The sequence below is a fragment of the Amblyraja radiata genome, chromosome 31, assembly GCF_010909765.2.
Source record: "Amblyraja radiata isolate CabotCenter1 chromosome 31, sAmbRad1.1.pri, whole genome shotgun sequence".
Classification (NCBI taxonomy): domain Eukaryota; kingdom Metazoa; phylum Chordata; class Chondrichthyes; order Rajiformes; family Rajidae; genus Amblyraja; species Amblyraja radiata.
The window spans coordinates 10709407-10735728 of NC_045986.1; the positions used below are offsets into that span (position 1 = coordinate 10709407).

General features: G+C 43.3%; 1 protein-coding gene across 2 annotated transcripts in view; it reads right to left on the bottom strand.

Annotated features, from left to right (window-relative positions):
* Positions 1-4590: 4590 nt before the first annotated feature.
* ctnnbip1 (catenin beta interacting protein 1) overlaps positions 4591-26322 on the bottom strand; it is an 82007-nt gene continuing 60275 nt past the window's right edge. For both annotated transcript variants that reach the window (XM_033048530.1, XM_033048529.1), the window contains exon 4: positions 4591-6594. In XM_033048530.1, the coding sequence (XP_032904421.1) occupies positions 6536-6594 (59 nt within the window). In that variant the 3' untranslated portion in view covers positions 4591-6535. The remainder of the gene's footprint in view (positions 6595-26322) is intronic.

A 26322-nucleotide genomic window follows, 5' to 3' on the forward strand; every position in this document is an offset into this window, starting at 1 on the left:
AGGTTTCCTAAGTGGGACAGGGGCATTAAGTGGGACAGGGGCATAGGCAGCAACTCTACCGCTGCGCCACTGTGCCGCCCCGTGTTGCTTGGGTCTGGAGCACATTATTTCATTTCCACACCATGAGCTAAGGACTGGGGTGGGAGATTGCAACCTTCACGTGGTCCGCCCTGTTTGGACTAATGCAATCAACCCGGCGTGCACAATCAAATAAGATCAAATAGAACAAGTTGTCCTACAACTTTAGGCTGTGCACCCCATACGCAAGAAGAAGAAGAAGCTCAGGACTGAACTGGGCTAAGAGCCCACTCTTTAAGAGTGCAGGAGTCCCTGGGACTGAATGGCTGTGGGCTTTTCGAAGGACAGGGAAAGGTTCACTGAAGGGCATGGTTTATAGTCATTCACCTCAGAACAAGCACAACGTCACGTTTACAATTAATAGTCTGTGATGGAAAAAAAACTGAGGTTGGAGTAAGCTAGAGCAGGGACAATAATTTACTAATTGGTTTGAATCCAACTGGACTGCAAGATGAGGGGGTTAGGCAGCATTATTTCATGTAAGCAAATACAAGTGCAAACTAATTAGGAAAGGAAAGTAGATCACAAGGTATTTTTATCCCTTGATAAATATAGTTAATCAAAATCAGTTCAAGGTTCAAGTTTCCCTGCACAGCTGACAGACTAAGAGAGGGCTTTCAATCCCGATTTTCACAAAACCTGAATAATTCGCTTCACTTAAATTTCTAGGGTGGTAATTTGAAAATAAATCTTGGTGCTGCATTTTTCAATGATAAATAAATTAAACAGAAATAATCGGTCAGTCAGTGCGTCTATCTATTCTCTCTTTCCTCTCCATTTCTTTCATGAGGACATTTCAAAATCAGCAGCCAAGGATGCATGCATGTTGTTTCATGTCCTGCATTTTATGGCTATCTCAGTCTGCATCGCTGTCTGCACCTTGCAATCCTGTTGCAAACAGCCTGCATTTGTTGATGTGTCACAACGACTGCATCATCAACGAATTGCTTCCATATGCAATCGCAATGCTTTGGGGAACATTTGGGTTTTTTTAAGAAGGAACTGCAGATGCTGGAAAGTCGAAGGCAGACAAAAGTGCTGGATAAACTCAGTGGGTGAGGCAGCATCTATGGAGCGAAGGAAATAGGCAACGTTTCACCACGGAGCGGGCAATGCCTTACCTGGGATCACCATGGAAGCTCCGGAGTGTTGGGCCTGCTGCATCTACATCGGAGCTGTAGTCTGCAGAGCTTTCAGAGCGGGCGGCGCTGTCTTCAACATCGCGGAAACCTGGGACCCTTTGCCGAGGGCCGCCAGCGTTGAATCTCCGCCCAGCGCGGCCTGTGGACTACGGGAGCTGCGGACTCTGGTAGGAGGTGGCCGTTTCGGATGTCCAAGCCGCGGAGGATGTCCTCCAGTCCCGACGTCGGACTTCCATCACCCCGGCGAGCGGGCCTGAACGTCGTGCCGCCCGTAGCAGCGACAGCGGGGGGTTCGGGAGACCCTCGACCACGGGAGGACAACGGAGGAGGATGACTGAATTTTGGAGCCTTCCCTCAGTGGGAAACTTTGATCCTGCTGTGTGGGGATGTCTGTGTTAAAGACTATCGTGTTCTGTGCTCTTTATTATTCAAATGGCGACCACACATTTCCCTGTACCAATTGGTACATGTGACAAATAAATAAATGTATCTTGTATTATAGTCTCCATCCTTCCTTGGTCATGTTGCCGGCCCTGCTTTGTCCTGGCCTTTTCTTACTTCCAGTTCCCTCCCCTCCACTCTCACTCTGAAGAAGGGTCCCGGCCCTAAATGTCACCCATCCTTTCTCTCTAGAGATGCTGCCTGACAGTGTTACTCCAGCACTTTGTGTCTACATTCGATAACAAATGCAGCTGGGCCGATTGTTTTGCTGAATATATCTTTTCAGGTTGCAGATGCGATCCTAAAGTTCCAGTCACCTGTCACTTTAATTTGCCCCACTGTTCCCACATGGACCTCTCTGCCTTTGCCCTTCTCCACTGTTCACATGAAGCTCAACAACAGCACCGTAACTTTGCTTCAGACACTGCCAGACCTGTAGTGCATTGTGGCATTATCTAGTTTACTTTTGCATTCACTCTGCCACGGAGATCGGTTGGTTAGTCTCCGGTTGAGTTTCCAATGACTAATTTCATTATTTCTCACCCTGCATGAGACTCATGAGAGTATGAATAACACTGGACTAAGGAAGTGAAAAAAATGTCACACAAGCAAGCAGGTGTGCAGCATTCTCAGAGGTGTTGGGAAATTGGGACACGAGGGAGGTACACGAGCTAGCAATGGCTTGCAGCTGTAATGCATGCTGTACACTCGCCATTGCAATGAATTGTGTTACGCAGGTAGAACAAAAAAACATTAATACGACACATTTCTCAGACTCACAATTAGGCTATTCAGCCTATCAAATCTACCCCTGCATACAATCGTGGCTGATCTATCTTTTCCTCTCAACCACATTCTCCTGCCTTCTCCCCTAAACCCCTGACACCTGGATTCCCACTCCAGGGACATGCCTGTGCAGTACTGAGGGAGTGTTGTGCTGACTTCAGGGTTACTTAAAGAGGAAGTTTCCCGTTTCCAACTAGATTTATATCCATCTGTCAACATTACTGATTATTTGGTTGTTATCACAATTGCAAGCAAATTAACTGCTGTTTCTGCCATTCCAATCAAGAGATATCCCATTGTCTAACATGACAGTTGCTCTAGAAATCCTCCCCCCTCGCTAGTTATCCTACTAGTTGGCATCTTTGTAACCCTTCGTTATCATCTCTTCCCCAGCTAACAATGGGCCATTGTGGGCTCCACCCTTCCTTGGTCATCTGTTGCTAGCCCTGCTTTGTTCTCTCCCCTCTACTTTTAGTATGTAGATGGGTCCAGACTCAAAACGTTACCCATGAAGAAGGATCCTTCTATCCCAAGATGCTGCCGGTCCCGCTGAGGTACTTCAGCATTTTGTGTCCATCTTCGGTTTAAACCAGCATCTGCAGTTCCATCCTACACCCCGTCCTTTCTCTCCAGATGCTGCCTGACCCACTGAGTTACTCCAGCACTTTGTGTCTGTCTTCGGTATAAATTAGCATTTGCCGTTCCTTTCCACACCTTATAGAAGTGTAGTTCTATTGGTGAGCAAAAGTGAATCTACGAAGGGAACTTTTTAAATTCCGCCTGATAGGAAGTGAGGCAATCTTGTAGTGGGCTCACTCACCATTTGTACCTGAAGCAAGATGTGGCCAAATGCTGGAGACACCTGTACCTCTTCCTGCAGCATTTGTGAAATTTGAGCAATGTATGTAGACTGTATTGAATAATTTGTATAGCCTCCGAACACGTCGGATGAATTTTTTGCACAGTTCATGTATTACATATATTTATTACCTGAATAAAGTCTATTTTGAAATAATTAAAAAAAGAGCTAGAAATCAGGTCATCTGGATTCCAGCTGCAGTTTGAGCCAACCTCTCTTCTGCTGTAGTAAAAACATTTGCTCAAATCCCTCCGTTCCAACTGCAAGGAGATTACTGGCCAGAGGACAAACAGTAACGTAGGGGTTTGGGTCTATCTTAACGGAGAAAAGATTCGTAAGAAGAGAGAGAGGGGGGGGGGGGGGGGCTCATTGAAACGTGCAGAATAGTGAAAGGCTTGGATAGAGTGGATGTGGAGAGGATGTTTCCACTAGTGGGAGAGTCTAGGACTGGGGTCATAGCCTCAGAATTAAAGGACGTTCTTTTAGGAAGAAGATGAGGAGAAATGTATTTAGTTAGAGGGTGGTGAATCTGTGGAATTCTTTGCCACAGAAAGCTGTGGAGGCAATGTCAGTGAGTATATTTAAAGCAGAGATGGATAGATTCTTGATTAGTACAAGTGTCAGAGGTTATGGGGAGTAGGCAGGAGAATGGTGTTAGGAGGGCGAGATAGATCAGCCATGATTGAATGGCGGAGTAGACTTGATAGAATTAGGTCCGAATGGCCTAATTCTACTCATATCACATGATCTTTAATTCAATTTCTATTCCATAATAGTGAAGATTTGCGGATTTGTTTTACAGCTGATTGGTGTATTGACCCCAAGTATTGAGAACGTGGGAGTTATTGCAAAAGTTTACCTTTTCACCCACCGTACCTCAGCGTATGTGACAATAAACTAAACAAACAAATTAAGCTTTAAGATATTCCAACAGTGGGGATGATTGGTTGATCAAACCTTGTGACTGGCTTGCTTTTAGTGAGTGTGATGGGCAAAATGTGCACACAGTTGTCCCCCATTTCCGGTGAGAATATCCTGCCTTCGGTTGGATATTCAATGGTCAATACCGAATCGGTTTCCATCATTGTTCAAATAAATAGTTTCCTGAGTAAACTGACGTTATTTGCTGTGGAGTTAGTTGTTGGCTGAAAGCCAGGTTAGATATTCTACTCTGCATCCAATTTATTGGTTGATGCCGTGTTGGCAATGGAGGCTGCTTATAAAAGTGACACACCAGAGCAAATCATTTGTTCGTGGGGGGGAAAAAAAAGACAACATACGTAATCAAGGTTTAACATGACAGTTCTCAATGTATTTTCAATTATTCTAACCAGTAATGATCAACAATCATAGAATTCTCACAACACCCAACCTCACCAATGTTTGAAAAACTGCATTATCTAATACCTGACACAGATGGGAGGATGCCAACCGAACAACAGCCATTGTTAAAGAGTACAAAATGATCTTGTTTGCCAAGCTATTTGGGTAAGGGGACGCGAGAGTGGGGAAGGGAGGAGAAGGGGAGGGGGAAAGACATGAGGTACATGATCTATTGTGTTGATTAATGGATGCACAATACAAAGTGACAAGAGGGTCTTCATCCAGAACGCCTTGTGATACAGCAACATCTCCAGCAAGACAGTCCTTTATTACATCCCTATTAATCCTACACTGATTTGGATCACACATTGCGTGTTTATCCGCAGATCGAGGAGGCTGACACATAGTCAACAGATTTGCCATCGGTTTGTATAGAAGAAAGCTACACCAAATGGGCTTGACCTTCTGCCCATTGAGGAGCAGGATGTGCACTTTCATTCTACTTAGCGGTGTAGGAAGGGACGGGATGGAGTTTGGTTGTAGGGCAGCTTTAATCGCTTATGACCAATTTGGAGGGTCTCGCAGCCGAGAACCCTGCCTCCTGAATCAGATCGCCCTCATTATATGCGACAACGGGGTATTTTTGCATGGAAAAATGGATTTTCTTAACTATGATCCAAAATCAAGGATAGTAGACCTCGGCACACAGAAATCTGCCTCGGTATAACCAATTTAGAAGTACCCAGTTTCAAGAAATACCCTGTGGCAACAGTGTAGATATTTACAATATCAGGCACCCGACATCCAAGCAGGTTTTCAAAACAAAAACACACATACACCTGCACCATTTGCTTCACTCAAAGAGAGCAAAGCCCAAGAGGTTCCAAAAAAACAGGACGCAGTCAAAACTTGTCTTCAACAAGACAGATTTTGTCTTTCTGCTGTCCCACAAAAAGTAAAATACGGCTAAGAGAACTTCCACTTTGTGGACATCAAGGGCTCGGGTACAGAGGTATCTATTAAATGGATGCCCTTGGTCTCACGAGGCCAGTGACACCACACTGGGGATGGTTACCACAGTAACAGCATCCTCACAACTCAGTAACTCAATAACCAGGTGCATGGATCATTAAAACCAGATCTCTCCCTGGTGGCCTGCTGCCTTGTTGCTTAAACCGGTTTGTAAAATATGTTGCGTATGTCCTCTGGAGTGTTTCCTTCAAGTAGATGTTATTCAGTGTCAGCCATTTTCCTTAGAAGAAGGGCATGTGAGGTAAGGGCATGTCCAATACATTTTTGGTCATTGTAAATTGTCCAAGGTTTTAGATTTTGTTTCAAGCAGCTATATCGCTGATACAAAAGGAGCAAATGACCACATTAGGAGGACCTAAAAGCGAAACTTAAATTAACGTTTCACTTGTTCCTTGCAGTGCGGTTTCCAAAGAGGAGTTTTTGGCGTTTGTTGTGTTTATTAAGCTGCTGGAAAAGAACACGTGACGTCAGTTAATTCTCCACAGAACCCGCCAGCGTGAACTGGAAAACACGGCATCTCCTTCCATGGCGGGAGTGCACGAGTGGAGCTTGAACGGAGAGCATCACGGGGCAGAGGACCAGCTCGAATCACGCAACACCCTGGCTGCAGCAGCCTCCATGTACTTTGAAAAAGTAAAGACAATGCACACACATATTAAAATAAAACACAAGAGGACAGCATATCCCTTTGACCAACCAAAAAGACGGTGGGTCTTTTTGCCCCCCTTGCCGTTAGAAGCAGTCCAGGTGAACGACACTGGCAGTCACAGGCATTGCCGTAATGCTAAAGTACATGAGAATCAAGAAACTTGTGAGCACTCTGGAATCTGCAATAAGAATTGTCCACAGTCTTGCTGCCTGCCGCCCCATCCATTCATTGCCGCCTGTCCTCGGTTTCTTGTCTGGAGAAAGCCATCACAACGTCCTCTGCACCTGCAAGATTTAAAGGAACATTATCAGACATCGGGTGACAGAGGCGACAGTGGTTAGAATTCACTGTAGCTGCTTGTGAACGTGCCTGCAAGTGAACTGCAGTGCAAGAAGGGTCTCGACCCGAAGAGTCTGAAGTAGGGTGTCGACCCGAAACGTCACCCATTCCTTCTCTCCAGAGTAGCTGCCTGTCCCGCTGAGTTGCTCCAGCATTTTGTGTCTGTCTTTGGCTTAAAGCAGCATCTGCAGTTCCTTCCTGCACAATTTCAACCTGACTGGACTCAGTTCACACTGCTGACACAACGATCCGCCACTCATAATGGAGTGGGATTTGTGTAAAAACTAATGGCATGCTCAGCTCAAAATGCAACAGGTGGTCTAAAGCCATTGCAATTAGGCTGTAAAATTAAATCAAGCCATGAATGTTCTTACAGCATTTTGCAATCCTGTTAAATAATAAGAATGATCATCATCATGAATCAAAGGGGATCATATAATAGCCTTTTATCTAAAGAGGATCAACTCAATGGTAAAACTAAGTACGAGAGGAACTCAGTGGATCAGGCAGCAACTGTGGAGGGGCTATGTGGTGATCTTTGGTTGGCACTGACTTGGTGGGCTGAAGAGCTTGTTTCTCCTCTGTATCTATAAAGTCATAGATGTGAGGTGAGAGGGGCAAAGTTTAAAGGAGATGTATGGGGCAAGTTTTCTTTTAGACAGAGATTGGCGAATGCCAGGGGTGGTGGTGGAGGCAGATACGATAGTGGCATGTAAGAGGCTTTTAGTTAGGCACAGGGATATGCAGGAAATGGATGGACATGGATGACATGCAGGCAAAGGAGATTAGTTTAATCTGGCACAACGTTCAGCACGGATATTGTGGGCCGAAGGGCCTGTTCCTGTCCTGAACCTTTCTATATACCAAATAGAAAATGCGTTTGTGTTTGCAAAAACCATATATGGATTTCCTAACCGTTAACAGATAATTTGTTGACAAATTGCAGAGCTTTCCACAGCAACATGAACATGTCTGAACCCTGATTCAATGATGAGGCATTTGAATTTAAATTAGCAACATGGAATTGAGCAAGGAACGCAAACGCCTACAGACCCGTTCTCAAAGCTGCTCTAAATGTATTGCTGCACTTAGGTATCTTGCAGTCTATCCCAGCAATTTCCTCTCTCACTGCACCTTTCAGAGTACCACTCAACAATGCCTATCACAGGCGGATAATAATTTAGAAAGCAACTTGATCTCATAACGCATCTTTACCATAATGATTCAATCTAAACACTGAATCAATGCCCAATTCTTGACCCTCTCTGTCACATGCTGAAAAGAGGATTGCAGAGTTGCGAATTGTGAAGTCAGAGGAAGGAATGTAAGTGGAGGGGGAGAGGAGAAATAGGTGTAAGTACAGATGGAGCACGAAGGGAGGGGTGGGGCCAGAAGAATGGGGTGGGGAGGGGGCGGCGGATAAAGGGGGTGGGGGGGTTGTTAGAGGTCAGCTAAAATTGAAGAATTCAATGTTCATACCATTGGGTTGTAAGCTACCCAAGCTGTTGGCGTGTGGCCTCACACTGGCAACAGAGGAGGCCCAGGACAGAAAGATGAGTGTGGGAATGGGAAGGGGAATTAAAATGGTTGCCAACCAGGAGTCCCAGCAGGCCTTGACAGACCGAGAGCAAGCGTTTGGTGAAACGGTTGGCGAGTGTACACTTGGTCTCACCCATGTACAGGAGGCCACATTGGGAACACCACATGCAGTAGATGAGGTTAGAGGAGGTGCACGTGAACCTCTATCTCACCAGAGCCAGGGGCCACAGTTTAAGAATAAGGAGTAAGCCATTTAGAACGAAGACGAGGAAACACTTTTTCTCACAGAGAGTGGTGAGTCTGTGGAATTCTCTGCCTCAGAGGGCGGGTTCTCTGGATGCTTTCAAGAGAGAGCTAGATAGGTCTCTTTAAAATAGCGGAGTCAGGGGATATGGGGAGAAGGCAGGAACGGGGTACTGATTGAGGATGATCAGCCATGATCACATTGAATGGCGGTGCTGGCCCGAAAGGCCGAATGGCCTACTCCTGCACCTATTGTCTAATACTATTTTTCTCTAGGCACGTGATGCAGCTGATACAAGGTTCTGAAGATTTTTTATGTGAATGCCTTTGCACTTCCCCCTATTCAGAAACCTCAGCAGAGTCACTTTTTAAGTGCAACCATCAGTTTACAATGCACACCTAAAAATATTACACACAGAGAGAGGCATTAACCCAAATGATGAGAGGTGATAAACGATGAATTGCCCTAAAATTTAGATCATTAGCAGAAGCAGCAGATAAACACATATTACAGCTCACCATGGAAGACAGTGGAATGTAATTAACCCAGTGGTTGCACTCCATGTCTCAATTAATCCTATTGTGTGCTAATGCATAGAAACGTGCAAATATATAATTACTTTTAATTACTCCAACTACCAGCATCAGAAATGAATCGAATACAAATGAATGGATGAAATAAGCCGGCAAGATGAGATATTTAAATGCAAATAAAATTAAAGCTGGAAAAAAAGCTGATAACATCCCACATCACCAGAAAATTCTGAAATCAATTCCTGGTTATGGAGTAGGACTAAAAAGTGAAATTATGAGGCCAGGTTTTAATTAGGCTTGAATGATATGAAAGTGAACTAGCCCATCGCACATCTTCCCTCACTTTACTCTTCATGATCTGGAAGTCATCTAACACCGTGGTGTTGATGAGTTCTAGTAGCACACATCATTCCAGAGTAAGTGAAGCCACATATTGAAGTTTTCGTCCCTCCATGGTCTCATCTCTTTCCTCACTCCAACCTCCTTCAGGTCTACAGATTTCCATCACACCTGTGCTTCTCCTCTTGATCATCCCAGAACTTATTCGCTCCAAAACTGGTAGCCGTGCCTTCAACTATCAAGGCACTGAGGCCTGTAATTCCTTCTCTAAACATCCCTGCCTCTCTACCTATCTTTCCTCCTGCATGAGTCTCATTCAAGACCTACCACTCTGACCAAGCGTTTGATCATCTGTTCTATAATTTCTTTTAAGTGGTTCAGCAATAAATTATTGATAGCACTCCTGTGAAGTGCATTGGAATATCTTGCCGTGTTAAAGGAGTATTATAAATGGAAGCGGTTTTATTACCTGGAGTACAGACAGACAAAGGTTGATCTAGCTGAGATATGAGAAAACAGAGAAGAGCGATGGAGAATATATTTGTTGTAATGGTGGGTTAGAGTGCTCCAAAAACACTTCTTTACACAGAAGACAACAGAATTGTGGAAATTGCTCCTCTCAAATATTTGTCGAGAGTTGGTCAATTTAACATTTCACATATAAGATTAAAACGCATGCAAAATTAATCAGAAAACTTTACACAATGAAACAAAAGGTGTAATAATGACTAGGGGGTGTGTGGGTGGTGTAAATGTTATAAAGCTCAGACTTTATGACATAGCGGTAGAAATAGACCATTTTGCAGCTGGCACCTGCTCCACTGTTCAAAAGGACCATCGTTCCTTTGATATTTGGGTTCAACTTTGGTGGCAAGAACAAGAAGGCAGATTATTATCGGAATGCTGTCAGATTAGGACAAGGGGAGGTGCAACGAGACCTGGGTGTCCTTGTACATCAGTCAATGAAAGTAAGTATGCAGGTAAAGCAGGCAGTGAAGAAAGCTAATGGCATGTTAGCCTTCACTGCAAGAGGATTTGAGTTTAGGAGCAAGGAGGTCCTACTGCAGTCGTACTAGGCACTGGTGAGACCGCACCTGGAGTATTGTGTACAGTTTTGGTCTCCTAACGTATCACCCAGAGAATTGTGTATTTGTGGAATTCTCTGGCTCAGAAGGCAGTGGAGGCCGATTCACTGGATGCATTCAAGAGAGAGTTAGATAGAGCTTAGGGCTAGCAGAATCATGGGATATGGAGAGAAAGCAGGAACGGGGTACTGAATGTGGATGATCAACCACGATCATATTGAATGGCGGTGCTGGCTCGAAGGGCCGAATGGCTTACTCCTGCACCTATTTTTTATGTATCTTTCTTCACTTTACTGCTTTGTTCCCATTACCCAGTTTCTCTATAATTGATTTACTTTGGCTTTGAATATACCAGAGGATTCACGCTGAGAGAGGTACGTATATGGAGCGAACTGCCAGAGGTAGTTGAGGCATATACTATTATAACATTTAAAAGCCATTTAGACAGGTACATGGAAAGGAAAGATTTAGAGGGATATGGGCCTAACGCAGGCAGGTGGGACTAGTGCAGATAGGACATCTTGGTCAACATGGACAAGCTGGGCCAAAGTGCTTGGTTTATAGTTATAGTCATAGTGTGGAAACAGGCCCTTCGGCCCAACTAGCCCACACTGACCAACATGTCCCATCTGCACTAGTTCCACGTGTTCAAGAAGGAACTGCAGATGCTGGAAGATCGAAGGTACACAAAAATGCTAGAGAAACTCAGCGGGTGCAGCAGCATCTATGGAGCGAAGGAAATAGGCGACGTTTCGGGCCGAAACCCTTCTTCAGACTGATGGGGGGTGGGAGGGAGAAGGAAGGAAAAAGGGAGGAGGAGGAGCCCGAGGGCGGGGGGATGGGAGGAGACAGCTCGAGGGTTAAGGAAGGGGAGGAGACAGCAAGGGCTAGCAAACTTGGGAGAATTCAACGTTCATGCCATCCGGACGCAAGCAACCCAGGCGGAATATGAGGTGCTGTTCCTCCAATTTCTGGTGTTGCTCACTCTGGCAATGGAGGAGACCCAGGACAGAGAGGTCGGATTGGGAATGGGAGGGGGAGTTGAAGTGCTGAGCCACCGGGAGTTCAGGTAGGTTATTGCGGACTGAGCGGAGGTGTTCGGCGAAACAATCGCCCAACCTCCGCTTAGTCTCCCCGCTGGGCGATCGTTTCGCCGAACACCTCCGCTCAGTCCGCAATAACCTACATGAACTCCCGGTGGCTCAGCACTTCAACTCCCCCTCCACACTAGTTCCACGCCTGCATTTGGCCCGTATCCCTCTAGACTTGCCCTATCCATGTACCAGTCTAATTGCTTCTTAAACCATGTGACGGTCCCTGCCTCAACTACCTCCTCTGGCAGCTCGTTCCATACACCCACCACTCTTTGTGTGAAAAAATTACCCCTCAGATTACTATAAAATCGTTCCCCCTTCACTTTAAACCTATGCCTTCCGGTTCTCGATTTCCCCCACTCTGGGCAAGAGACTCTACTCAATCTACTTCTCTCATATTCTTCTCTCTGAAGAAGGGTCTGGACCCAAAATATCACCCATTCCTTCTCTCAGGAGAATATGCCAGTCCCACTGAGTTACTCCAGCATTTTGTGTAAACCAGCATCTACAGTTCCTTCCTACACAAAATATTAAGGGCACTTGACATCCCATCCCTCCTTCATACCTCTGTGTACTCGCAATCTCTCCTCCTCCCACGAGGTCTTGATGCAACCCAAATTATCAACGTACACCTTTTACCTCCACCAATGTGGCTTGACCTGCTGAGTTTTTCCAGCAATCTGTTTTTTTTGTATCAGATCCCATCATCTGCAGTATTTTGGATTCTCATACTATTCAATCAGATATATAATGCTACACGAGTACAATCAAGCCAAACTCAAGTACAATAGGTAGAACAAAGGGGAAGATACAGAGAGCAGAATAGAGTTCTCACCATTGTAGCACATCAGTTCCATAGTCTGCAATGTTTGCAATGGAGTAGAGGTGAATCGGACATTACCCTAGCTTAGGGAAGGACCGTTCAGATGCCTGATACAGAGGGGAAGAAGCTGTTCCTGAGTCTGGTGGTGCGTGGTTTCAGGCTTCTGCATTGGGACGAGCCGAATAATTCGGGTATTGTGCTTTAAGAGATTTGTAATCTTGGATCAAGTTCTGCCATGGTGCCAGCCTTCACAGCTCAAATTGTCAAGGCTTTATCTCTATCTTCAACTTGCAACAATAGAGTCATGCAGCACACAAACAGGCCCTTCAGCCCAACCTATCCATGCTGACTAAGAAGCTCAATCAAGCAAATCCCATTTGGGCCATATTCCTCTTAACCTTTCCCATCCATGTGAAATGTATAATGGTGCAAGGCTTTGCAGTTCATGGTCAGCTTGTCAGCGAACAAGCAGTAAGCATATAGATCATTTATGACCATATAAAAATAGGTTTGATAAAAAACCTCCTTTAAATCAGGCAATTCTCAGGGGTGTGATTTTTTATATATAGCGTTGCTATGGCAGTACTAGATTTGTGAAGCACATTTTGCAATCCAGCACAACCTTTGTAGTGTGCAAGTCCTTTCGCAGAATAAGGGTGCGGCATGCAGCTGTTAATCAAGGGAAGGAGGACCAGTATTTTCAAAGTGTGCAGTTAATTGCCATCATTTTCTTTTGAAATTAAATTTGTAGCTTGGCTCATCTCCTCGGCCGAGTCTGTGCTTTGCTTCAAAGACGACAGACATAAGCTGCCGCATTATAACAGAATCAGGCAACTTACGAGACACGCTCATTCCCCTTGGAGACCTGACCCCGGAACTGCCACAGGCTCACATGCAAGTTGAATGCAGGGAAAAAAATCTAATTAAACAAACCGTCCCACCTGGCTACCCTGCTCGAAACGCAACATACACGCCGCTAAATAGAAGCAGAGCCCAATTCACCCAATGCATTACGACGAGCTGACTACTAGTTTTCAAGGAGACTCTATATATTCGTTTTGCATTGTGCGTTTTTTAATTTCAATTTGTACTATTCCTCGAATCCAGGGAATTAAATCCAAAGATGGATACACTCCTGACAATTCAAAGCTTAAAACCGACTGAGGTCAGAACTAATCTCTTGCTGGTTACCTTCATCTCCCCGTCTGGAAAACTATTCCCACACTGCGAGCAAGTAACTCAGTTTTCCTAAATTGAATCTGCATTTTGAAGGTTAATCCATTGGCTTCGCTGCTGTGTTCATTCTCCAAACAAAATATGGCAGAGCAACAAGAGAATGATTCAATGTTCCCGCTATATTACGGGCTGAGATCGAGAAAGCTGCGAGGAAGGGTATTGTTAACAGATTTCACTATTTATAGAGACTGCAGATGCTGGAATCTTGAGCAAGACACAACTTGATGGAGGAACTCAGCAGGTCAGGCAGTGCCTGGGGAAGGAAATGGAGAGATGATGTTTGAAGAAGGGTCCAGACCTGAAACATCGCCTGTCCATTTCCCTCCACAGATGCTCCTTGACCCACTGAGACTTTGTGTTTCCCTCACTATTTATAGACTGCTTTCCAACAAGCCGACCAGCACTGTGTGACAGAAAACAAAAGATTCCTTTGGAGGAAAGCATTGTCAGATATTCAAGACTGGTTTTGAATGGATGGGTGTGTACTTGCATCCATGGGTCTAGTGTTGGAACATACAGACTTAGATGTGATTGTATGTGCACCCATGTATGTACATATTCACCACTGCACATTCTTTAAACCGTCTTTCCTGAAGGATAAATGTCAAAGAAAAAAATTCATGTGGATCTGAATTACCCAATGTGTTGCTTGTATTCCGCTGAGTTAGTCAACTTTTTGGTTAATTGATAAGAGATTAAAAATATTAATTACGAGAAATATAGTAGGAGCAAACTCAAAGGAAGTTGTTACAGGAGAAACTATCAATATTTCTGCAATGCTGCTCTGAAAGTTCATCCCTCTTGAAGACTGGTTTGAAGGATCAAAGGAGCACAAAGATTTATGCTTGAAGAAAAAAAATCCTGTCAAAGAGAAAAAAAAAATCATATTTTCCTCAATATTATAACCTATTTCCTTATCTACTCATTTCACCTCTGGTGCTTCTTTATATCATCCTGAGCAATTTTCCTATCTATTTTTGTGCAATCAGAAAATTTAGCAACTTTTCATAAATATCATAAAGATGAAATGTAAAAAGCTTAGGCCATAATATTCCCACTGTCTTTAATTATAGTTTTGAGGCTTCTGACTTCTTTTACATCTAATGGAAAGCAGCTATAGAGAGTTTGCTGCCGAAGTTGTTGGTTTGCTATAAAGATTCATCAAATCCGACTGTCCCCCTGATTACATTTCATCTGTTTGCTTTGTTGTCACCTTCTCCTAGCTAACAATGATCTATTCTACATTTTCCTTGAGCTACATCTCATTTTGATGTCCCGTTTTCACACTTTACCCTTCCCTATCTATGTATCTCCCTCTCCCCTGACTCTCAGTTTGAAGAAGGGTCTCGACCTGAAACGTCGCCCGTTCCTTCTATCCAGAGATGCTGCCTGTCCCGCTGAGTTACTCCAGCATTTTGTGTCTCACTTCAGTGTAAACCAGCATCTGCAGTTCTTTCCTACACACTTTCTACTTAACCACATGGTCACATATGGTGCTGCCATCACCATGCTGCCCAGTCCATCACAGGGTACTGACCTTCACATCATTGTAGGGATCTATAAGAGTCGCAGCCTCAAAAAGGCAGCCAGCATCATCAGAGACCCAGACCACCCTGGACACGCTCTCATTTCACTCCTGCCATTGAGAAGAAGGTACAGGAGCATGAAATATGTAATATTCCAAGTTTAGGAGCAGCTTCTTCCCAACAGCCATCAGGCCATTAAACACTACCAAATAAGATCCAAACTATATGGACTTGGAGGGCAATATTTTTTACTTTGCACGACTATAGTCTATTTATTTATCTGTTTTTTTTTTACAGAGTAAAAAAAGTTGTGCAGCTGCAAGTATGGATTTCATTGTTCTGTTTCGACACATATGACAATAAAACATTCTTGATTCTTCTTGACTATCATACAAATGACTGATAGTCAGAGATGGATGCACAGACATATGATGAGCGAGTTTGCCAACTATACAGAGCTTCATACAAGGGAAATTGGCAGTAGGATTGTGAAGGTTACAGTTAAAAACAGAGATGTTTCTAATTCATGTTTAAACAAGTTACTGTAAGTTGTTCGAGAAGAGCAATATCTAACTCGTTTGAACTAGAGTTGAATTAAAGAACACTCCTGCTCAATTATAGACACACCAATTTAATATTATGGTTTCAGCTCCCAAATTGCTTCAGGAGACGGCTCATGTTCAAATTAACTATGTGACTGAAGGAACGATATCAAAACACCACAATAAGATGAAAAACAAATCCATAAAAGCAGTGCCTGCAAGGACTTGCTGATACATTGGTATTTCTGTTCCTAGGCATTGAGTTTAGTTTACAGTTTAGTTTAGATTAGATTAGATTACAGCGTGGAAACAGGCCCGTCAGCCCACCGATCAGTGGTCCCCGCATGCTAACACTATCTTACACACACTAGGGACAATTTACGCTTATACCAAGCCAATTAACCTACAAACTTGTACGTCTTTGGAGTGTGGGAGGAAACCGAAGATCTCGGAGAAAACCCACGCTGTCACAGGGAGAACGTGTAAACTCCGTACAGACAGCACCCATAGTCAGGATTGAACCCGGGTCTTCGGCGCTGCAAGCACTGTAAGGAAGCAACTCTACCGCTGTGCCCCAAACTACTAAATACTGGCTTGAAGATCAGTGGATAGTTTTGTTTCCAGTTATACTTCGATAAAGACCTGGGAATGGCACCACAATGTAGTTGAAGCCTACACTCAAGGCTGTCGAGGACAATAAATGATGCTGTCCAGAAATGCTGACGTTCTACTAATTTGCCTGGATACCAAACTAGAAGCGAAGGCTTGGCAGATCATTGATTGGGACTGAGCTATACAAGACCTCCATCATAGGTCAGATTTCCTCTAACTATTGAACAACGGTGGCCATAATGTTGCGTGCACTTGCATCTATGGAGTACACGCTGGTTTGATTGAGAACCTCATTAACCTACTGGAGATGGGTTAATGAAGTTCACAAGCAATCACAAGAGGTGAACCTAGCATCCACGTGAGACATATCTAGCTAATTGAGCCACTGCCTCAAGCTACAGCAAGGTTTATACCGTGGAAATTCATGTGGTAATGGGAAGTAGGTTTATGGAATGTATCAAAAACAATCTATTGCATTTAATGCTGATTCTCACCTCTGGACAATATGGCCAGAAATGGAAGGGTGACTGGGACTGTGTAATCAGGAAATATTGTTGCAATCACATATCTCCGTAATATTCCTCATCTCTGTACATTACTCAGCACCATCATTGCCCCCCACTGTCGGTTCTGGCAGCAAGCTCCAGAAACCTACATTGATCCCATTTTTATTCCACAACAGCCAATTAATGCACAAAGCCACAGGTTTCAGGGCTGTGGGTGGAAACCAGGGCAACTGGAGGAAACCCAAGCAGTCAGAGGGAGAACGTGCAAACTCCACATAGCAGAAACCAAGATCAGGATTGCACCTGGACCTCTGGCGCCATCTCTACTAGCTGTACTACTATGCCACCCTTATCATCTTTGTTGAAAACACTGCTGTAATCTTACAGCTGCGCATCGTACAACTATAATCAACATCAAAGGAGATCTGTTGTATAATTACAGCAGTATTTGAGTTTTCTGTTTTGTATTTGTGCAAAATTTATTTTGCAGGACAGAATAGGGAACTGGTTCCAGCACAACCCTCTCAAAATGAAACATCTTTGTGTTGATTCATTAAGTTCAGAGAGGATAAAGAAACATTCTAGACTTTATCAGGATAACACCTACACAAGGAGGACTGAGACTGTTAAGAAGCTGGAATGTAAAGCACCAGTGTAATGCAGTAAGAAACTTTACAACAGAATGCTAAAGTTTAAATGCTTAAATAAAAATTAAATGATTAGCTGAAGTCAATTTTGGTCCCTTATAGACTGAGACTAGAGAATTATACAAAATGGTAGAGAAATTAACTATTTTGCATGTCTGTTTTTTACAGTAAACCTCCTGAAAATAGTACAATATAACTGGACTAGACTAAGTAAGGAACACAAAATAATTAGTATGAGTAATAAATTACACCAGAGGAGTTAATGGCATGAAAGGTAGTACATCTCCATGGCCTGATGTCCTGCACCACAGCTTTCTAAAGGAGGTGGCTATGGAGGTTGTTTATGCACTGACTGTGATCTTACAATAGGCCACAGATTCGACATTTAAAAATTTACCATTTAAAAAAAAAGCAGAATAAAAGGAAACAAAAGATTAGGGGAAATGCCGGGAGAAAGATGAATGCAGACAAGGCTTCAAGGGGATATACGCGGATTAAGTGAATGGGCAATGATGCAGCAGATGGAATATATTGTGGACAAATACAAATTTTTGGAAGGTGATAGATAGTCAAAGTATTTTTTAAATGGCAAAAGATTGAACGATGTTGCAGTACAGAGGGACTTGGATGCAATCATGAACATACAGCAAACAATTAACAAGGCCAACAGAATATTAGTCTTTATTGCAAGAGGATTCGAGCACAAGATGTATTATTACAATTATATAAGACTCTGGTGAGATTGCAGCTAGAATCTTGCATGCTGATCTGGTCTCTCACCCAAGAAAGGAGAGACTTACAAGAGAGTGTGTGACAGAAAGGTTTACTAACACATGGACCGAAGTCGATGTTTTAATGAATACACTTCTCATTTTGAGTTGACTTGGACCTGTCTATGTTTGAATGCGATCACCTGGCAATTTTTAAGTTCAGAAGAATGAGAGGTGAATTTAATAAAACCGAGATGAGAAGAACTTTTTTCACACAGAGAGTGGTGAATCTCTGGAACTCTCTGCCACAGAGGGTAGTCGAGGCCAGTTCATTGGCTATATTTAAGAGGGAGTTAGATGTGGCCCTTGTGGCTAAGGGGATCAGAGGGTATGGAGAGAAGGCAGGTACGGGATACTGAGTTGGATGATCAGCCATGATCATATTGAATGGCGGTGCAGGCTCGAAGGGCCGAATGGCCTACTCCTGCACCTAATTTCTATGTCTATGTTTCTATACTAGATTCTAGAGGGGAATGGCAGGGTAGATGTAGGGTTAATATTTCTCCTGGTGTGAGTGTGTAGAATTAGGAGTCACATTTAAAAAATAAGAGGTTGGCTGCTCAGGACAAAGATGAAATGTATTCACCTATAACGCAGTGAACCTTTGGACAGATCCACGCAAGAGGGGTGTGGAGGCTCAGTCATTGAGAACAGATACGGACGGACCATGAGTGGAGGGGGAAATAATGTCCATTATTGCTGATTGACCCCTGTAACTGAGTAAGAGATTCGCTCCTAGAAGTCAACTTTGACTTTGACTCATGCTGTGAAACAACAAGTTGTTTTCAAATACAAAGTTCTTGTTGCGCTGTTTAAATGAGTTTCATTGCATGAGTGTTGAGTGAAGCAATTGCTTGTCAACGTCAATGACTTTGCACAGTGTAACTAGCAGCCTGTGTTCTTAAAGAGACGGTGGTGTCTAATTACCGAAGGGACATGCCATTTGCTATAACCAAAATCAAATATAAAGAGGTCTCGAATACTGAGGATAGACTGTATATTCAAATCAAAGACTGCTGGATTTTGAGATATTCAGTGAATACAATATAAGGATATGGCTCTGAAGAGGGTCCTGACCTGAGTCACCTATCCATGTTCCCCAGAGATAACACCTGACCCATGAGTTATGAGGATATGGCATTTGTGAAAGAACGTGGTTCTGAGGTACAAGATCAGCCGTGATCTTGCTGAATCAGCCATTATCTTGGAGAGAAGGCATGAGAATGTGGTTGAGAGGGAAAGATAAATCAGCCATGATTGAATGGAGTAGACTTGAAGGTCTAAGTGGCCTAATTCTGCTCCTGTTACTTATAAACGTATGAATGGTGGATCGAGCATGACGGGCTACGCCTGATTGTGCTCCTTTTATAAAACTGGGCAACATTTTTCCCTACAGTTCACATCTGACATTGAGACTGCCTAAACACTATGTCCCATGGGTAAATGGAAACAGTGTGAATGAACCAAATGAAAAATTGTTTCACGAGTGACTATGGTGATGAAGACATAGTGTAGCCCAGGTTCATCAACAACACCTTGTATTTAGATAGTGCCAGTTACATGAAAAATACCCTAAGATGCCTCACAGAAATTTTCAGAAACAATATTTGACTGAAGATCACCAAAGGCAAAGAAGGGCAGGCAACCAAATATCAAGTCACAGAGGTATGCCTAAAGGAATATCGCAATGAAGGTTAGAGGTAGGAAAGTCAAAGAGTTCATGAAGGGGATTTCAGAGCTGAGCACCCCCGAGTTTCATACATTCTAAGCTATAATATTAAAGTTAAGATCTAATAGGTTAATTGTCTTAGCAAAACTGAAAATATTACCAATTGTTCTTTATTTCTCCCAAACTGAATTTTCCTGATTTTTCTATCCTCAATCCCAAATATTACACCTTTTCTCACAGAGAGTTGTGTGTCTGTGGAACTCTCTGCCTCAGAGGGTGGTGGAGGCCGGCCTCTGGATACTTTCAAGAGAGAGCTAGATAGGGCTCTTGAAAATAGCGGAGTCAGGGGATATGGGGAGAAGGCAGGAACGGGGTACTGCTTGGGGTATTGATCAGCCATGGCGATTGAATGGCGATGCTGGCTCCTGCACTTAGTGTCTATTGTCTATTAACCGCTTTGAAACATTCATCTAGACTAAATCATCAAATAATCTGCTTTGTGAGACTTTGGGCAGCCGAGAACTAATTACAGAAAATCATTTCTGTAAACACAGCTGAAATTTCCACAGGAAAAAATAATTGAGGATTATGTTCAATTCTACTGAGATGAGGCTGTTTCACCGATTCACTGGGGGGGGGCTGGGAAATCGCTCAACGATACTTTCCACCCAATGGATTTTCTTCACCCACCAAACAAACGCCTTGTTTTGGAGAGGGTGGAGTTTCACAGAAATAAATCAAACTGGATATTAAATAAATATATATATTGATATTAAAAAACCCTGATATAAATAAATCAATTACCTGATATTGTGAAGCAGCAATTTTAATAACTTTATTTGACAGGCACTTAAGGCTTTATTGTCATTAGCAAAAATATTCTTGCAAAGGCATTCTCTGTCAAAATGTTTAAGAAGGAACTGCAGATGCTGGAAAATCGAAGGTAGACATAAATGCTGGAGAAACTCAGCGGGTGAGGCAGCATCTATGGAGCGAAGGAAATAGGCAATGTTTTGGGTCGAAACCCCACCATGTTTTGCTTTAGTATTTAATAAAAAAAACACCTTAAGAACTCAGGCAATCATCTCAGCACCATGGAGTACACTGAATAACAGATATTGCACCTCTTGTGCTCCCAAGGAATCTGTGCTACAGGCAGAGGTGCGATATTATCTGTGTTAGCTGCAGTGACATTTCATATTGATGAAGAATATGTAGTTCACTGAATCTCACATGTGGGTGGTTATGCATCAGCATGAAATTTAACAGATTTGTTGGCAGAAAATGTATTCTTATTTCCTGCTGAACCTTTCCCTAAAAATAGCACGGTAACTGCTGTGCCTATCCAGCATGAAGCAGGAACAGTGTCGACAAAGGGCTTGCATTGCGTGTGCATGTTACACCTGCAACAGCTTCACCTAATCACCTTCATTCTAGCCACGATAAAACAACTAACATAATTAACTGAAGAAGGATCCCAACCCAAAATGAAACCTTCAGTACCCTCCATAATGTTTGGGACAAAGACCCATCATTCATTTATACGCCTCTGTCCGCCACAATTTGCGATTTGTAATAGAAAAAAAATAATCTCATGTGGTTAAAGTGCACATTGTCAGATTATAATAAAGGCCATTTTTATACATTTTGGTTTCACCATGTTGAAATTACAGCAGTGTTTATACATAGCACCCCCTATTTCAGGGCACTATAATGTTTGGGACACAGCAATGTCATGTAAATGAAAGTGGTCATATTTAGTATTTTGTTGCATATCCTTTGCTTGCAATGAATGCTTGAAGTCTGCGATTCATGGACATCACCAGTCGCTGGGTGGCTTCTCTGGTGATGCTATGCCAGGCCTGTATTGCAGCCATCTTTAGCTGATACTTGTTTTGGAGGCTAGTCCCCTTCAGTTTTCTCATCAGCATACAAAAGGCATGCTCAATTGGGTTCAGATCGGGTGAATTTAGCCACTCAAGAATTGACCATATTTTACCTTTGAAAAACTCCTTTGTTACATTGGTAGACATAAATGCTGGAGAAACTCAGCGGGTGAGGCAGCATCTATGGAGCGAAGGAAATAGGCAATGTTTCGGGTCGAAACCCTTCTTCACTTTGTTACTTTAGCAGTACATTTGGGATCATTGTCTTGCTGTAGTATGAACTGCCGGCTAATGAGTTTTGAGGCATTTGTTTGAACTTGAGCAGATAGGATATGTCTATACCCTTCAGAATTGATTACGCTACTACCATCAGCAGTTGCATCATCAATTAAGATAAGTGAGCCAGTACCTTCAGCAGCCATACATGCCCAGGCCATAACACCCCCACCATCGTGTTTCACAGATGAGGTGGTATGCTTTGGATCTTGGGCAGTTCCTTCTCTCCTCCATACTTTGCTCTTGCCATCACTCTGATATAAGTTGATCTTCATCTCATCTGTCCACAAGACCTTTTTCCGGAACTGTGGTTGCTCTTTTAAGTACTTCTTGGCAAACTGTAACCTGGCCATCCTATTTTTTGCGGCTAACCAGTGGTTTGCATCTTGCAGTGTTGCATCTGTATTTCCGTTCATGAAGCCTTCTGTGGACAGTGGTCATTGACAAATACACACCTGAAGAATGTTTCTGATCTGTCGGACAGGTGTTTGGGGATTTTCTTTATTATAGAGAGAATTCTTCTGTCATGAGCTGTGGAGGTCTTCCTTGGCCTGCCAGTCCCTTTGCGATTAGTAAGCTCACCAGTGCTCTCTTTGTTCTTAATGATGTTCCAAACAGTTGATTTTGGTAAGCCTAAGGTTTGGCTGATGTCTCTAACAATTTCATTCTTGTTTCTCAGTCTCATTGTGGCTTTTTTGTCTTTCATTGGCACAACTTTGGTCCTCGTGTTGATAAACAGCAATAAAAGTTTCCAAAGGTGATGGAAAGACTGGGGGAAAGACTAGGTGCTGTGAGCTCTCTTATACCTGCATTATACCTGCAAAACGTCTAATTTTCAGAGATGCTGCCTGACCTGCTGAGTTACTCCAACACTTTGGATCTCTTGATGTCAGTTTGCTCTCTATAGCAATATCTCATATCTCCAGCATGTCATAAGGTCATAAATGATAGGAGTAGAATTAGGCCATTCGGCCCATCAGGCCTACACCACCATTCAATCATGTCTGATCTATCTCTCCCTCCTAACCCCATTCTCCTGCCTTCTCCCCATAACCTCTGACACCTGTATTAATCGAGAATCTATCTATCTCTGCCTTAAAAATATCCACTGACTTGGCCTCTAGAGCCTTATGTGGCAAACAATTCCACAGATTCACCACCCTCTGACTAAATACATTTCTCCTCATCTCCTTCCTAAAGAACGTCCTTTAATTCTGAAGCTATGACCTCTAGTCCTAGACTCTCGCACTAGTGGAAACATCCTCTCCACATCCACTGTATCCAAGCCTTTCACTATTCTGTATGTTTTAATGAGGTCCCCCCTCATTCTTCTAAACTCCAGCGAGTACAGGCCCAGTGCCGACAAACACCCTACTCATTCCTGGGATCTTTCTTGTGAACCTCCTCTGGACCCACTCCAGAGCCAGCACATCCTTCCTCAGATAGGTTGCCCACAATATTCCAAATGCGGCCTGACCAGCGCCTTATAGAGTCTCAGCATTACACCCCTGTTTTTGTATACAAGCCCTCTTGAAATAGATGCTAGCATTGTGTTTGCTTTCTTTACTACCAATTCGACTTGCAGGTGAACATTTTGGGAATCTTGCACCAGCACTCCCAAGTCCCTTTGCATCGATTTCTGGATTATCTTCCCATTTAGAAAATAGTCTATGCCTTTATTCCTACTACTAAAATGCATGACTCCACACTTTGCTACACTATATTCCATCTGCCACTTCTCTGCCCACTCTCCCAACCTGTCCAAGTCCTTCTGCAGAGTCCCTGCTTTCTCTACACTACCTACCATTCCACCTATTTTCATATCATCCGCAAACTTGGTCCCAAAGTTTTCAATCCCCTCGTCCAAATCATTAATATACACGAGGCATCCCTCATTCAAGGCACCACTTTGCAGTTTGAATAGTAAAAACGATGATGTATTTTAGTTTCTTGCTGTTAAGATTAGGACGAAAATGTTGCCAATTAATTTGGAATTTATATTTTGTCTACATTACATGGAGGTGCCGGCTGTATAATTTAGCATTAGTGAGTAGTGAAGTTGGTTATATTAAATCTGTATTTCTTGTTATCAAACCTATGATGCATAAAAATTACACGCTGTCCAATGGTAAGACTCTTGCAACAGATTGGAACATAAGGCAGGTATACAGACAATTAAAGGCAAGGTGATCATGGCCTGAAGGACGCGAGGAAAACAAACAGATTTTTACAACAATGAGATTTATTTAATTATATGAATTTAAATGCTCTAAGTGCTGAGGTGGGATTCATAATTGTACCTTTAGATCAATAGACAATAGGTGCAGGAGTAGGCCATTCGGCCCTTCGAGCCAGCACCGCCATTCAATGAGATGATGGCTGATCGTCCCCAATCAGTACCCCATTCCTGCCTTCTCCCCATATCCCCTGACTCCGCTATGTTTAAGAGCCCTATCTAGCTCTCTCTTGAAAGCATCCAGAGAACCTGCCTCCACCACCCTCTGAGGCAGAGAATTCCACAGACTCACCACTCTCTGTGAGAAAAGGTGTTTCATCGTCTTCATTTTAAATGGCCTACTCCTTATTCTCAAACTGTGGCCCCTGGTTCTGGACTCCCCCAACATCGGGAACATGTTTCCTGCCTCTAGCGTGTCCAAGCCCTTAACAATCTTATATGTTTCAATGAGATACCCTCTCATCCTTCTAAACTCCAGAGTATACAAGCTCAGAGTAAACTCTCCAAATCTTTCGTGCCAAGCCCAATAAGTTAAAAACTACTCATAATCAGAGAAGAACGGCACGGTGGCGCAGCGGTAGAGTTGCTGCCTTACAGCGCCGGAGACCCGGGTTCGATCCCGACTACGGGTGCTGTCTGTACGGAGTTTGTACGTTCTCCCCATGACCGCGTGGGTTTTCCCCGAGATCTTTGGTTTCCTCCCACACTCCAAAGACGCACAGGTTTGTAGGTTAATTGTCTTGGTATACGTGTACATTGTCCCTAGAGTGTGTACGTTAGTAGTTATTGTGCAGGGATCGCTGGTCGGCGCTGACCCGGTGAGCCGAAGGGCCTGTTTCCGCGCTGTATCTCTAAACTAAACTAAACTAAAAAAGGAAGGTGGGGTTAGAGTGTGGGATGGGGTCAGGAGAGTTAGGCCCTGGTGCAGAGAAGACCTTCACTCGAGCTAGTTATTGTTTTCTTGCTAGTACTGAGGTGCTCTACCATGCGATGTTAAAACAGCACAACTTCATTGTCCTGAGAACTCCTTGGTTTTAACTGCAAAGCAGTAACAACAATATTGGTGAAAAGATAGATTTGATTTGACGTCTGGTTATTCACACAAAAATCAAACTCCATGTTGGCCTTAACTGAAGTGCAAAGTTTCAGCAAAAATGAAGGAAAATCAATATCCTCTCTTTCTTTTGAGCTTCCTCAATTGAGTGGATACTAAAGACAAACCTGAGATCAGCAATGGTGAAAAGATCCAATAAATAAATAACCTTCCAATTTCAATGTTTAAGAAAGAACTGCAGATGCTGGACAAATCGAAGGTAGACAAAAATGCTGGGGAAACTCAGCGGGTGAGGCAGCATCTATGGAGCGAAGGAATAGGTGACGTTTCGGGTCGAGTCCTCGACCCGAAACGTCACCTATTCCTTCGCTCCATAGATGCTGCCTCACCCGCTGAGTTTCTCCAGCATTTTTGTCTACCTTCTAACTTCAATAACATTACAGCAGGCACTGCCTATATCTCAATTCACAGGAGCTAGGACGTGGAAAACAATGCCTTTGGTGGTTCATCCTACCAATTTCCTCTCCATTACAGGGATTGTATGAGCTGCATTCTCTTTTCTCCGGCCTTTGAAACTAGAAGAATATTCTATGGCTATACAGTATAAACATGAATACCATTCGAGTCTGAAGAAGGGTCCCAAACCAAAACGTCACCTGATCATGTTCTCCAGAGATGCTGCCTGACCCAGAGTTACCCAGCACTTTATGTCCTTTTCTGTCAAGCAGCATCATCAGTTCCTTGTTTCTATAATAATACTGTTCTCCGGCAGTCCGCCAACACACCAATGTGTTGTGCCACAATGCCACCCAGAGGATTACGCATTCTAGTGAAACTCCATTCCCAGAACCTTCTCATTTCAACGGCTTAACATTACAGCAGATTCATAATCGAAAAATTGAATAATTTGAGAGTTTCAGTAGCTCTGAAATGGTATGTGCCTCACACCCTGTAACATTGTAGGAGGACACAAAAAGCTGGAGTAATTCGGCGGGACAAGCAGCATATCCTAGAGGGAGTATAGAGAAGGTTCACCAGACTGATTTCTGGGATGGC